This window comes from Endocarpon pusillum, assembly GCF_000464535.1.
Source record: "Endocarpon pusillum Z07020 unplaced genomic scaffold scaffold991, whole genome shotgun sequence".
NCBI classification, from domain to species: Eukaryota; Fungi; Ascomycota; class Eurotiomycetes; order Verrucariales; family Verrucariaceae; genus Endocarpon; species Endocarpon pusillum.
Genome location: NW_006916673.1, coordinates 34,188 through 47,697, shown reverse-complemented (window position 1 = coordinate 47,697; position 13,510 = coordinate 34,188). Strand labels below are relative to the sequence as shown.

The following is a 13,510-nucleotide window of genomic DNA, read 5'->3' as shown; positions in this document are numbered from 1 at the left end:
TGGAAACGTCCATTATTTCCAGATAGTTGTTGATGTACAAACCGGCTAGAGCCGATACAAGTATATTTCCCTTAGCGTTTCGAAAATACCATTGATGCTGATTTGGACGCGCAGACTTCTATCTATATTCAGTGTGGCTACGTTGACGCTCGATCCACCGTCGCCATTCGATTACCCTGGAGCTCCTTTTTCAATAGGGTACCTTGAGCATCAACGCTCTCTAAGCTTGTTCCGTGGCTTACGAGGCGTCGCTCAGCGGCATTTGGGCAAGAAGGTGGAGTGTGGGAGGAAGGAGGCTCGCTCATGTACGGATTCCGAGGACGAGGCTCGCATAGAGGTCCAGGATTACATGTCGCAGAGAAACCCTGCGTCAGGTCCTTACTCGAATGCTCCCGGTCGAGATTCACAATCTCTTCCTCCTCTGTCGCCTTCATTGTCGCGGCCCCAAAGCTCTCACAATGTGCTACCAGAATCACCCTACACGAGTCAGCCTCAGGCTGGTCCCTCAAAGACGACACTTCCTCCATTGGGCGCGGTCACCTCTACCAATCGACTACCGCCCTTGTTGACCGATCCATCCCCGTCAAGGCCGTTCGGCATGCAAAATATCCTCAATCCTTCGCACAATGATGAACAGACTCGCTCACAGATGGAGCCACCTGCAACCTCTGGTCGGCCATCTTCCCCTACGCAGTCTACTGCGGCGCCTTCCTTGCCACAGATTGCGAAGCGCTCCACGCAAATCTCACCAAAGGCTGAACAAACACGCGCATCTAGTAGCCGGGTAGAAAGGCGAATCTTGACGCCGAGGTCACCAGGTTTGAGGACTTTAAGCTTGGGAGGTCGACGAAGCATAGCTATGGATCTTTTCGGCACATCACAATCACCCATGACGAGAGGCGACAGCCGGACGTATACAACCGAGGCCGAACAGGGCAGAACTTCAGAACTCCCACAGCTGCCTCCTCCGACTCCTGTGGGACGTTCATCGAATGTGTATCCATCTCTGGCCGAATCTGCTCCTGGTCAGCCCGGAAGGCCTAGCACTGGAAAAATTCCCTTTGCGCCATCCGCAATTCAAGCGCAGGGAGAAAGTCCTAGCACTTCGCATTCTTCTTATAGTCACTTCAGTCAGTCATCGCCCATTCTTAGATACGGTCCTCCCGCTCAACATCCTTCATCCGCGCAGTCTGGATCTACTAGGCCATCGGTCACATTGCCAGCTGGGCAATCGGCAACTAATTTAGGAGAAGGACAGTATGACATGTCCAAGGGTTCTTATGGAATTTCGATTCCCACCGAAGGAGGCCAGATGCTGCTGCCCGTCGAGTTGGACGTTGAGCAAGCATCCAAAACGGCAAATGAGAAGAGAAAGCGCAACGCTGGTGCTTCGGCGCGTTTCAGGCAAAGGAGGAAAGAGAAAGAGCGAGAAGCATCACAGACCATATCAAGCTTGGAAAGAAACCTGAGAGCTTTGGAAGATGAACGGAACCATTACCGTTCTGAGCGAGATTTTTTCCGCGAGCTATGCACGAGACAGCTAGGGCCGGGACAAATGCCACAGCGTCCACTGACACCGCGTGCGCCACCGGCATCACGCACATCACTCGGGGACACTCCTCCACAATGGCAAGATATATCAAGAGAAACAAGCGAACCGCTTCCACGTAACCTTCGTCGCAGGACCGGCAGCTACCCCACAACCTTTCCTGCCCCCCTTGCCACATCACCAATGCTACCACTGCAGCCACACTCCTATGGATACGGTCCTCAGGCCCCAGCACCTATACTTCAGAACACGTTCCCTCCTATAAGACCTTCTGGAGCTCCGTCTTACCCACCCCAACTGGCTCCTTCCCCTCACTCTCAGAGCACAATCCCTCCTACAAGACCTCCTGGAGCTGCAGCTTTTCCTCCGCAATCTTCCTTTCCACCTCAACCACCACCGCTCCCTCAGCCGCCGTCCTCTCATGATCCGTTCCGCCGGGACATCTACAGCAGGAGCTGGAATCCTGGTCCTTGAATCCATCCGTTTTGATCCACTCTAATTGAGCTCTGTCTTTCACCTCATTGGAACACTGTTTGGAGAAGCCATATAGATTGCACGAGAGCAAACCTCAAGAGTAGCGTCCTCTATCCTTTTCTATCTTGCAAGGCTGTCAAATCGGCCAGCAGTTGTTTGTGTAAAGCTTTTAGCGGGAGTCGAGTATTCCGTTGTCGTTCCTTTCTCGCTTGATACCCCGGGTGACATATTATCTACTGGTAATGTATGATGATCTGGTAAAATCACCACACAAAAGTTTAACGGCCAACTTCACTTCTTGTCATATACATATTCATGTACAGCAACACCTTGCTTAAAGTCTATCTTGCGATGGCTAGCACATATTTGATTCTTCTACTAATGGAACGGTATCTATCAACTACGCCGTATATACCACTATCCTGTCATGATAGAGCACTGAAGCATACATTAGTATCATAATCGTTATTACCATTTATCAGTGTTTAGCCAGCTCGGGTTTTCCAGCAGCTTGGTCTTTGGATAATATCGCAACGTAAGATCTCGTCAACCCCATATTGCAAGTGGGGAACTCTTGAACATCCTGAGAGAGCAGCGTGAACATGTTACAACAGATGCCCATGGGTATAGTTTTGGCCTTATGAAAACCACCTGTAGCTGACGTGCTCAGAGCACGGCCAGCTTGAAGCACTTTGCCATCATTGTTGCTATCGTGAAAGTGGGAACAAGTGATCCCAGGAAAAAAATGAGAAGAGGGCTGGCAGAGGAGCCACGAGAAGTACCCAGCTCAACCTTCTCATTGCGATTCAACCACCCTGCACCATGAGGAGAATGCCTGCCTATGAGACGGACAGAGAACAAAACATGATGTGCCAATTCCACTGGGCTGGTCTTACATTGTATCAGTTATTGGTTTGGAACGAAGAAATGTGAAAACTGAATCATCAGTACTCTCATCATGATCAATTGTTCACCATCTGCAGCACGCTTCCAGTCACGAGGCTGAGCGAAGCCTAATGACAGCCCAAGGTCCTTACAGACTGAAGGCATTCCTCTAGTAGGCAAGAAAACGCTATTTCAGCAATAAATACTAAGAAGCCAGATTTCTAGATAGCTTCACGAAGCATTTTTCAAAAGCGTCGCTGAACATGGTAATGTTTTTGTTTCCTAAACAGTGTAAATGCTGCAACAGAACATCTTTGAGCAAGGGAATAAACCGCTGCCAAAGGCTCTGGTCAACAAGGGGAAGTATCACGCTTGGTAGCAGGAAATGTACATCAACAAAGTGTGATTTTGGCGTTTGTCCTTTTGGCGGAGTGGTTGATACGTCCTTTTTTTCTCTCAGAACTAATTAATGTACGGAGTCGTGCGTCAAAAGTAGACTGTGGCTAAGCAGCTAGCCAGCTTCTTCTTAGTTCCCAATACTTAGTCTCTTAGGTGACTTGATATTTGATAGGCTGTTAGGGTCTGAGGTTAGGGATAATAAGGGCCTATAAGATAAGATTACACCTTGTAAGAAGCACTTTAAGTACCTATAAGGATGAGGATCATTTAGTAGCTGATATAAACATAATTTGGGGCCAACTCCTTATACTATTAGTTGGTGGGTCAACCCTTCAACCCTGGCAGCGCCACACTGCCCGGGGGGTCAACTACTTTTGACATACGACTCTGTATCTGGGAACTTAACAGCATAGGGGGCAGGGTCGCCGAAATCTTTCGGATCCTTGAAATGAAACCTATTTGTAGGAAAATTTTACGAAAATTTATAGTTAATAGATTTTAAGATAGATTTCAATTAGGATCGTTTGGGGAACAGTGCACTGTAATTTCCTAGTGATTGTCCGAACAGGGCCTAACCAATAATTAATGGTAAGAGAATGCTTAGAACAGATCACATGACACAAAGCTACCCGATTAGATCTAGCGCATTTTGAATCTGGACTAGCTCGGTCTTGGCGAAATGAAATCTAATTATATTCGCAATCTACTACGTAGTACGGCTACAGGCCGAATTTTTGCACCCCCCCTGGTTGAAAACGCTAGTATTCGTACAAAACCTACTATGCAGAATTAAGTATAGATGTACACAAAATCGCCCAATTAAGACTAGTCTCTAAAATCGAGTTTGTTTTCCATTGGCATCCAAAACTGCTTGACATCTCTCCTGCATTGACTCAAGCAACTCCTTGAGATATTCAGGGGGTACAGCATCCCATGCAGCATTAATAGCTGTTCGTAGCTCATCGTACTTATGCAGAGTATCTCCATAGCGCTCTTGTATCCAATCCTTCATCCAATTCCATACCATCTCAATTGGATTCAAATCAGGCGAATATGCAGGCCATTAGATACAAGATATGCCACATTAATGAAGATCTCGAATAGTGCCCTTAGCAGCATGAGCAGGTACAGCATCTTGCATAAATATCAATCCTTCGCTGCTATTTGTTCGTATCCAATTCTCAATAAAAGGTACGATATGCTCTCGATATGTTGTTTCTTTGATAGTACCCCATTCTTTCTCCCAAAAGATACCAGGACCTTTTCTATCACCATTGAAACAACCCCAAAAAACATCCATCCTTTACGTCGTTGATGACGTTCAATAATACACGTAGGATCCCACTCTTCACCAGATCGACGTGTAACATACGTCTTTGTATGTCGATCCCTATAGCATCTTGCATAAATATCAATCCTTCGCTGCTATTTGTTCGTATCCAATTATTAATAAGAGGTACAATGTGCTCTTGATATGTTGTTTCTTTAATAGTACCCTATTCTTTCTCCCAAAAGATACCAGGACCTTTTCTATCACTATTAAAACAACCCCAAAACATCTAACCTTTACGTCGTTAATAACGTTCAATTATGCATATAGGATCCTACTCTTCACTAGGTCGACGAGTAACGTACGTTTTAGTATGTTGATCTCCATTAACCCATGTTTCGTCACTCTATAGTATCTTTTTCTATTATTTATACGTCTAATTCGCATGCTCAGAGGCCTATTAAAAACGTGCTTTTCGAGTCTTTTCAGAAATAGGAGGTTTACAGCAAGCAACTCGACGCGCAAAGCCTGCTCTTCGTAAAGCATTTCGAATCATACCATCCAATATTGATCTTCATAGCAAGAGGGATTTGGATCCATGGAGTACGTTGATTAGCTGCAGAAGAACAAATCCACGCAATAATTTGCTCAAGTTCTTCTTCAGTAACAACTGAATGTCGCCCAGTGTGCTTTTTAGGTGTTAATCAATTGCGAATAGCATATTTGATTTGATATCGAGTAAGATTGGGGCAACTGCTGAAGAATTTCGTTGTACGTATGGCCTGCGTTGTGTAGAGTTTGGATTTGTAAACGTTGATCTCGAGTAGAATGAGAGGAATGAGGAGGAGTAGAAGGTCTATTAGACTCATTAGTATCCGTATCGAATTAATAGAATGAGCAGGATTTGTAGAATTCGCAGCATTTGCAGAATTTGCAGATTGACAAAATTCGTGCAAAATAGCAACAGGGATGCGTAGTACTGTAAGTTAGTAGAATCAAAAAGCTTGACTTCGGTCGCGCTACTCCGCTAACAACCTTGCAACCGGCAATTCAACTGTCAGCCTGTTCTTCCACAATCTTCGACTATGGATATAGACCCTGGGGACCCTTATCATGCTGAATTAAATCGTGCTTCATCCCAATCGATACTAGTCGAACTCCGCATCACAACTTTTCATTCACCAGCGCGATGGGTAGTAGCCTCCACAGCAGGCTGATCCGATTATGTCCGATCGTGGCCTTGTGTATTATAACTCTCTCTGTTCTGCGTTATACTCTTATTCAGTGGTATGTCTCATCAGCGCCACCTAGTGTACGGCCGTTGAGTTTACGCAGGCATTCGAGGCCACTGGGAGATATCCAAGGTCCTTCTGATCAGGCCAGCGCGGTGGTCGATTACCATATCTCACAGTCTTGGGGACAATACTCCCCATATTTCGACGTAAAGTCCGAGATCAGATCTGAGAAATTCCAAGTACATGCCGGTACACATTTGTTCAGCTGTTATCACGGCATGGATCACGATATCCCACAATGTACAAATCTGCGATGTACAGGTTGCTGATCAATCGCCTCAAAGCGAATGCTCAATCTTTCACTGGTCCCTACAGCTTCCTCGAGCACTACTCTTATGGACTTGGTGCTGATGACCTTACTGCGTATGGAGAACAAGAAATGAAACGATCCGGGAAAGTATTTTATGCTCGATACCATAACTTAACTCGGAACCAGCTGCCATTTATTCGTGCATCCGGCCAAGATCGTGTGGTTCAATCAGCAGAAAGGTTCTCCGAAGGCTTTCATGACGCAAACCTTGCCAATGAGACTGCAGCGGAGACACAACCTAGTCCAACAGTCGCCGTCATCGTAAGCGAGGCAGATGGCTCGAACAACACTCTGAGCGTTAAGAACTGTCCGGCATTCAGCCAGAAACCCAACATAGATGTAGGGATCAATGCGCAGGCAAGATGGGCTGCCATCTTTGCACCCGCCATACAAACTCGTTTGAACAATGACTTGATGGGAGCAAATCTCAGCGTTGGCGAGGCGATCGAGTTGATGGACCTCTGCCCATTCGAAACCGTTGCCAGCAAAGGTCCATCCTCGTTGTCGCCATTTTGCGGTCTGTTCACCGCGATGGAATGGAAAAGCTACGACTACTATCAGGCGCTCAATAAATACTATGGTCATGGCACGGGCAATCCGCTTGCACCAACACTAGGAGTTGGTTTTGTTAACGAGCTGATCGCCAGACTCATCCACAGCCCGGTACACGATCGTACATGCACGAATCGTACATTGGACTCATCGAACGCCACCTTCCCAGTAGATGCCAAGCTGTACGCTGATTTTAGTCATGACAATGATATGGAAGCTATCTTTGCGGCGCTGGGCCTGTATAATGCCACAGATCCCTTGCCGGTATCGTCAATTCAAGATGCAGAGCACTCAGACGGCTTCTCCGCATCATGGACGGTACCCTTCGCTGCGCGTATGTACGTAGAGAAGATGAGATGTGGTGCAGATGGTAAGGAGTACATACGTGTTCTTCTCAACAACCGAGTCATGCCCCTCCATACCTGTGGCGCCGATGGTCTCGGTCGCTGTACGCTGGATAGCTTTGTTCAGAGTTTGAACTTTGCTAGAGGTGGAGGGCGCTGGGAGAGGTGCTACATCAGCTGAAAAGTACAAGGTCGTGCACACATACGAAAGCTTGCAGCTGTTTGGGGGTTGGAAGCCTGATTGGTGGCATTTGTGCGACAGATGCAAAGACACAACTTTATTACGTGCCAGTAGCGCCATCGTGCATCCTGCAGGATTCATCCCACCCTCAGCAATACGAGGGACCACATCGAACTGCTGCAGGTTGGTACTGGATACGTACGTAAAGCGAACACTTGCAGCAACCATAAATAGCAATGAGGCTCCCCATACTGAGCCTGCTGAGTTGGTAGCCTTGATGCCACTGGAGTGTACGAATCTATCGGTATGAATCGGTCAGATGATCTGTTGAACTTCAGGCAGGACAGACGCTTCGGACGACATTCGGCGTAAAAGATGACGAAGATCACTGGGGTCCATCGTGGCGCGAGGTCGATATAAACGTTTGCGTCACCCGACACTTCGGCCTGTTCACCGCAACGTAAGCAACAAGATTCAATGGGTCGGAGTTGCTGTTGTGTCAAAAATTTGTCGCGGTTGCCGGATTCTGTCGAATCTCGCTCCAATCTCGATTTTTGGTGTGATAGGATGGAGGGTATTATTATAAGTCTATAAGCATATCCGCCGGTTGATGACAACAAAATGGTTCGGGCGATTGACAGAGTAGGCAGGAGACCTGACTACTCCTGCGCTTGTTCCATACACAATGCACTTAGTTGGGATATTCTGGCCGTCGAAGCGGGAACGGACATACTCGGCCTTGCCATGTTGAGGACATTGGCTGCCACGCTCTTGCTCAAAGCTGTGTTTCTGGATCTCCATGAGCCGTTTTGAGAACATTTGACAGTGAGGAGGTAACGAACGATTTGAAGCCTGATTTTGCTTTTGGACCATTCTTGAGGACAGAGATCATGTCTTTGGGTCCTGAGACCACAACGCCATAAAACAGGATTGGTTTTTGGCCTTCCCCACCACAGAAGAACGGGAGGGGAAAATGCCAATGGATTATTACAATCCTGGTTAGTTTGTGTCACCGCTTCGATAGCAACAGGAAGCAATTCGTGGAGCTTTTTATTGCCATGTGCAATTTCTTTAAAGTGTCGCTCCCAGGTACTACTTTCCGTCCCAGGTACCGTTTATAGGTCTTCCAGAAATTCATTGTGGAGATGCTGGAAGAACACCAGAGCTAGAGCTTGAGCTTAAGCCGGATATTTCCGAAGGACCACCTCCGGATGCCGCTGCATGGACGCGGGACGTACCAGTCTCCAAGCTTCTTTCTGTTGTGGTTCTGGACGTGATGAACCCTCGCCATGGCAGCTGCTACAGTGAGTGCCCGTTCTTGGTAACAGACAAATTGGCCTTCTATGGTTCGCAAACGATAAGCTTGCGAATTTGATATTCGTCCTAGGCATTTAGGAAGTTTTCTTCATGAATCAAAATCAGAATGAGGCTGACCTTGTTAAATTGTAGTAGTCCTACGGATTGATCCAGAGTGATTCCCTGGTTGGTGGGTGTGATGCGATTGGACTGTATCATAAGATAATAAGAACACATGAGCAAAACTTTTCATACTCCACAATGGAAGTGTGCTCCAGACATTGTTCGTAAAATCCGGTCGGATTCTAGGATATCCGTGATAAGATTCATAGTTTTCGAAACGATCAACTCCAGTAGCCCCTCTACGTTAATCGGTAGAGCATGAGACTCTTAACCTCAAAGTTATTGCCATTTTGGAATTTTCATTTATTTTTCTAAAGACTAATGCTCACATAATCGCTACTAGTCTGAGCTCAAATACCTGTCAAGACTGAAAGGATTTTAGTTGAAATCTGTCTTCAAATTATTTTAAATTCACATAATCTTTAGTCACAATAATCTTCGTTTTAAGAATTGAAGAGATTTCGACTCTCTCTAACATTAAGAAAGTCTTGTAAATTCTTGACGATATCCTTAATTGCCCCTACCATCCTGGCCTCTCTGCATGTCAAAGAGGACGAAACATTGAGATAAAGAATATTGGCTTGCTCTCTCCCTGTTGCCCTCTGTCAGGGGACATGAGCAATAACTTAATAAGAAGCTCCGAAGACTGATGTATACACGATAGTGAAAATAGCAGCGAAATCTCTTATAATATAGGCACGGGAATGGCTGGCTGCTTCCTCAAAGACTGCTAATGCTGTGCCAAGAAAACAGTCCTCATTTAGACTGAATCTAAATGACTCGGAGGACGCAATCAGTGGCAAAGAGGATGCTAGGGAACGGTGATACGTAGATGATCCATAGTGCGAATGTATGACCCATGATTACAGTCTTTCAACCGATGGTCACTATTACTAACTAGTTTGATGCCTGCCCGGCTAATTCTCGGCAAGTCTGACGACCGGACGCGGATCCTGGTCCAAAAATTCTGGTGTCGATTCGAGCCGATTATCAACAAGTCAGCTTGTCCAGTAACCCCAGCTATGCGGACTTCAAAACTATCTCGAAGCTCACTCCGAGTGCTCGAGAGCATTGTCCGGCCCTCAAGGGAGGTCCCTTTGCGATTTCGTGGCTGCCAACGATGCTCCTCTAGCGCAGTTCTCCGACCTTCCTCCTCGGCACAAAAATTGCCATTGGACCGACGGTGGCAGCAACGAAGGGGTGCTGCGGCAGCCACCGCAATGTAAGTATGACGACGAGAAAAGATTATCGTATGCTCATAAGCTCTAAGATTAGAAGAGGCGCAAGCAGAACCCGAGAGCCTAGCGCAAGAGACCATTATCGAGAACCTTGATCCGCAAGAAGCTGCACGGTTATCTAAAGTCCGGAATATTGGCATCGCTGTAGGACAACAACGTTCTCTCTTCCAAGATAGTTGCTGAATTCGTTAGGCGCACATTGATTCTGGGAAAACAACAGCAACGGAAAGAGTACTCTTCTACACTGGGCGAATCAATGCCATACACGAAGTTCGTGGCCGAGACGCAGTCGGAGCTAAGATGGACTCTATGGAGCTAGAACGTGAAAAGGGCATCACAATTCAATCCGCTGCGACCTTTTGCGATTGGCTCAAGGTGGAGAATGGGAAGGAAGAGAAATACCACATCAATCTGATCGATACGCCTGGTCACATCGACTTTAGCATCGAAGTCGAACGAGCGTTACGGGTACTGGACGGAGCGGTCATGATTCTTTGTGCGGTTTCTGGCGTACAGTCTCAGACCACCACTGTCGACAGGCAAATGAAGAGATACAATGTGCCTCGAATCACCTTTGTCAACAAGATGGATCGGATGGGGGCCAATCCCTTCAAAGCCATTGATCAAATCAACTACAAGCTCAAGATCCACGCTGCCGCTGTACAAGTGCCAGTTGGTGTGGAGGATGACTTCCATGGAGTTGTTGACCTTCTCACCATGACCACATTATATGCAGAAGGAGCTCGGGGAGAGAAAATTGTTCGCAAATCCGAGATCCCCGAAGATGTCAGGGCGCTCGCTCAAGAACGACGGGCCAAGCTTATTGAGACCCTTGCAGACGTCGATGAGGAAATGGCGAACATGTTTTTGGACGAGGTCGAGCCTACCGATGTACAGCTCAGGGCGGCTATCAGACGGGCCACCATCTCTCTCAAATTTACACCCGTTTTCATGGGCTCTGCATTAGCCGACAAGTTTGTGCAACCCATGCTGGATGGTGTGTGTGACTACCTGCCCAATCCTTCCGAAGTTGAGAATACGGCATTGGACCGAAGGCAAAATGAAACACCGGTCAAGCTGATTCCTTACAACTCTCTCCCATTTGTTGGCCTGGCGTTCAAACTGGAAGAAAGCCCGTTTGGTCAACTCACCTACATCCGGGTCTATCAAGGCGAATTACGCAAAGGCCTGTATGTATACAATGCTCGCACAGATAAGAAAGTCAAAATCAATCGCATCGTCCGCATGCACTCTAACGAAATGGAGGAGGTCTCGTCTGTCAGCGCTGGCGAGATCTGTGCCGTCTTTGGCGTTGACTGCGCCTCCGGCGACACCTTCACGGACGGCCAGCTCGGCTACTCCATGACGAGCATGTTTGTGCCTGAACCCGTTATCTCCCTCTCCATCAAGCCGAAACACAGCAAGGACTCGGCCAACTTCTCCAAAGCCATCGCCCGCTTCCAACGCGAAGACCCTACCTTCCGCGTGCACTTCGACGTCGAGAGCGAACAAACCATCATCTCGGGGATGGGCGAACTCCATCTTGAAGTCTACGTTGAGCGTCTCCGGCGCGAATACCGCGTTGAATGCGAAACCGGTGCCCCACAGGTCGCGTACCGAGAAACCATGACCGAAAAAGTGGATTTTGACCACCTTTTCAGGAAACAGACCGGTGGGCCCGGCGATTTCGCGCGCGTCATGGGCTGGTTAGAACCAACGGGGAATCTGGACGGGAACTCGTTTGAAGAACAAGTCGTTGGTGGCTCTATCGGCGAGAAATATCTCTCGGCTTGCGACAAAGGGTTCCATATGGCCTGCGAACGGGGACCGCTTATTGGTCATCGAGTACTTGGTCTGCACATGGTGATCAATGATGGCGCGACGCACATGACGGATTCCAGCGACCAAGCCTTCAGAACCGCGACGCAGCAGGCCTTCCGGCAGGCGTTTGTTCGGGGGGGTCCCGCCGTGCTGGAGCCGCTCATGAAGACGGTCGTGACGGCCCCGATTGAATTTCAGGGCAATGTCGTTGGGTTACTGAATAAGCGGAATGCGGTCATTCACGATACGGAGGTGGGCGTGGATGAATTCACTGTTTTTGCCGATTGCTCGTTGGGGGGCATGTTTGGCTTTAGTGGGAATCTGTAAGTCAAGACACTCTCGTCCCTGAGCTCTGTTCCAGTGGTTGTTTGTGTTTCGAACTTTTACTGATTGACCTTACCTTTGGGGGACAGACGCGCAGCCACTCAAGGCAAAGGCGAATTCACCATGGAGTTTAGCCATTACGAACGTGCGCCCGGTCAGGTTCAGAAGGAGCTTGTGCAGAAATATCTCAAGGCGCAGGCGGATCGGAGTAAGAAGTGAGGATGAGGATTTATCAGAAACATGGCGGAATGGGTTTGATGGGAAAGAGCAAAAAGGAAGAAGAAGGAGAAGGAGAGGCGGTGCTCAAGGGAAGAATCAGGTGGCCGATGGGGATCAAGCTTATGGAGTTGTTGATCCCAGCGTTCTGGTCTTGGTGTGAGAAAGAGTGGTTCAAAACCCTAAGCTACACCACTGACCGACTCGAGTCGGACCATGTACGATTAATTATCTCTAGGATGAAGACTCGGAGAGTCCTGTTCTAGTGGAGCAGATGAGGATCGTCAGTTTTTGCACAGACGCAGAATTTCCCACCAAGAGATCATGTTAAAACAAATGAATAGATATTCATAATACCCCGCCCGCCGAACCTACCCTGTCCTATCCTGTTGCGCTGAGCTGAGCTGAGCTGAGCTAGGCGGAGCGCAAGCTTTTCTGTCTGTCCGCAGTGCATGTCTGCTCTGTTTCGCTTGGCGGGGAATAGTGGGTGAGTGGGTGAGTGAGATAGTGAGGGAGGAAGAGAGGGCGGGGCTTAAGACAGTATAAGCAGAGAGAAGCAAGAGTATTTAAAGGAACGCTTCTTAAGGAGATCACTTTAGGGATGGGGGTATTTGGACACGAAATCAAAGCGAGCCGGGAGCTTGAAGCCAGGGAGACACGCTTGGGTGGAAGAGGAGCGAGCAGAGGACGATCGAGGTAGGGACGCACCATCCATAAGAGAAGAGCAACAAAAGATATGAAGCGGAACGGCATATAGGACCTGACCGTGTGGCCCATGGATTCTCTCAAAGGAGTGTTCCGGTCCAGTTATCTATGTAAAAGCCTACTCGACAGAGAAAATGATGACTTGGTATTTATAAGAGAGCGACAGAAACGCATCCATGCGTCCAAACTTCCCACACCCGCAACAAATGCACCCAAACAAACGTCCCTTCCCTTCCTCCCCACCCCATTACTACCACTACTATTAACCTTGCCGGACTACGACCGAGCCCACATCATCCAACCGCAGACCTGACTCTACCCCCTCAACCAACCCCCACCCAACTCAAGGCGGGCACTGCCCGACCGGCAACAGCGGAACCTCGTGGCAGAGCTCCGGCCCGTACCCGAACGGATTGTTGCACAGCGCGTTGCAGCTCTGGCCCGTGGGGACGAAGACCAAGAACTCGTAGTTGGGCATGTGGATGCGGAAGTCGTTGTTGTTGCCGGACTTGTAGCCGGCGCGGCAGG

The 13,510-nt window shown here is 48.2% G+C and overlaps 3 protein-coding genes across 3 annotated transcripts; all 3 read left to right on the top strand.

Annotated features, from left to right (window-relative positions):
• Positions 1–94: 94 nt before the first annotated feature.
• EPUS_06416 (uncharacterized protein) lies at positions 95–2,023 on the top strand (the record flags this gene model as incomplete). The annotated part of the gene is made up of 1 exon (XM_007808120.1): positions 95–2,023. One exon carries the CDS (start codon positions 95–97, stop codon positions 2,021–2,023), a length of 1,929 nt encoding a protein of 642 aa, XP_007806311.1.
• Positions 2,024–6,110: 4,087 nt separating this feature from the next.
• EPUS_06415 (uncharacterized protein) lies at positions 6,111–7,259 on the top strand (the record flags this gene model as incomplete). The annotated part of the gene is made up of 1 exon (XM_007808119.1): positions 6,111–7,259. One exon carries the CDS (start codon positions 6,111–6,113, stop codon positions 7,257–7,259), a length of 1,149 nt encoding a protein of 382 aa, XP_007806310.1.
• Positions 7,260–9,583: 2,324 nt separating this feature from the next.
• EPUS_06414 (Elongation factor G) lies at positions 9,584–12,280 on the top strand (the record flags this gene model as incomplete). The annotated part of the gene is made up of 4 exons (XM_007808118.1): positions 9,584–9,900; positions 9,949–10,060; positions 10,109–12,060; positions 12,151–12,280. 4 exons carry the CDS (start codon positions 9,584–9,586, stop codon positions 12,278–12,280), a joined length of 2,511 nt encoding a protein of 836 aa, XP_007806309.1.
• Between the last annotated feature and the right edge of the window lie 1,230 nt (positions 12,281–13,510).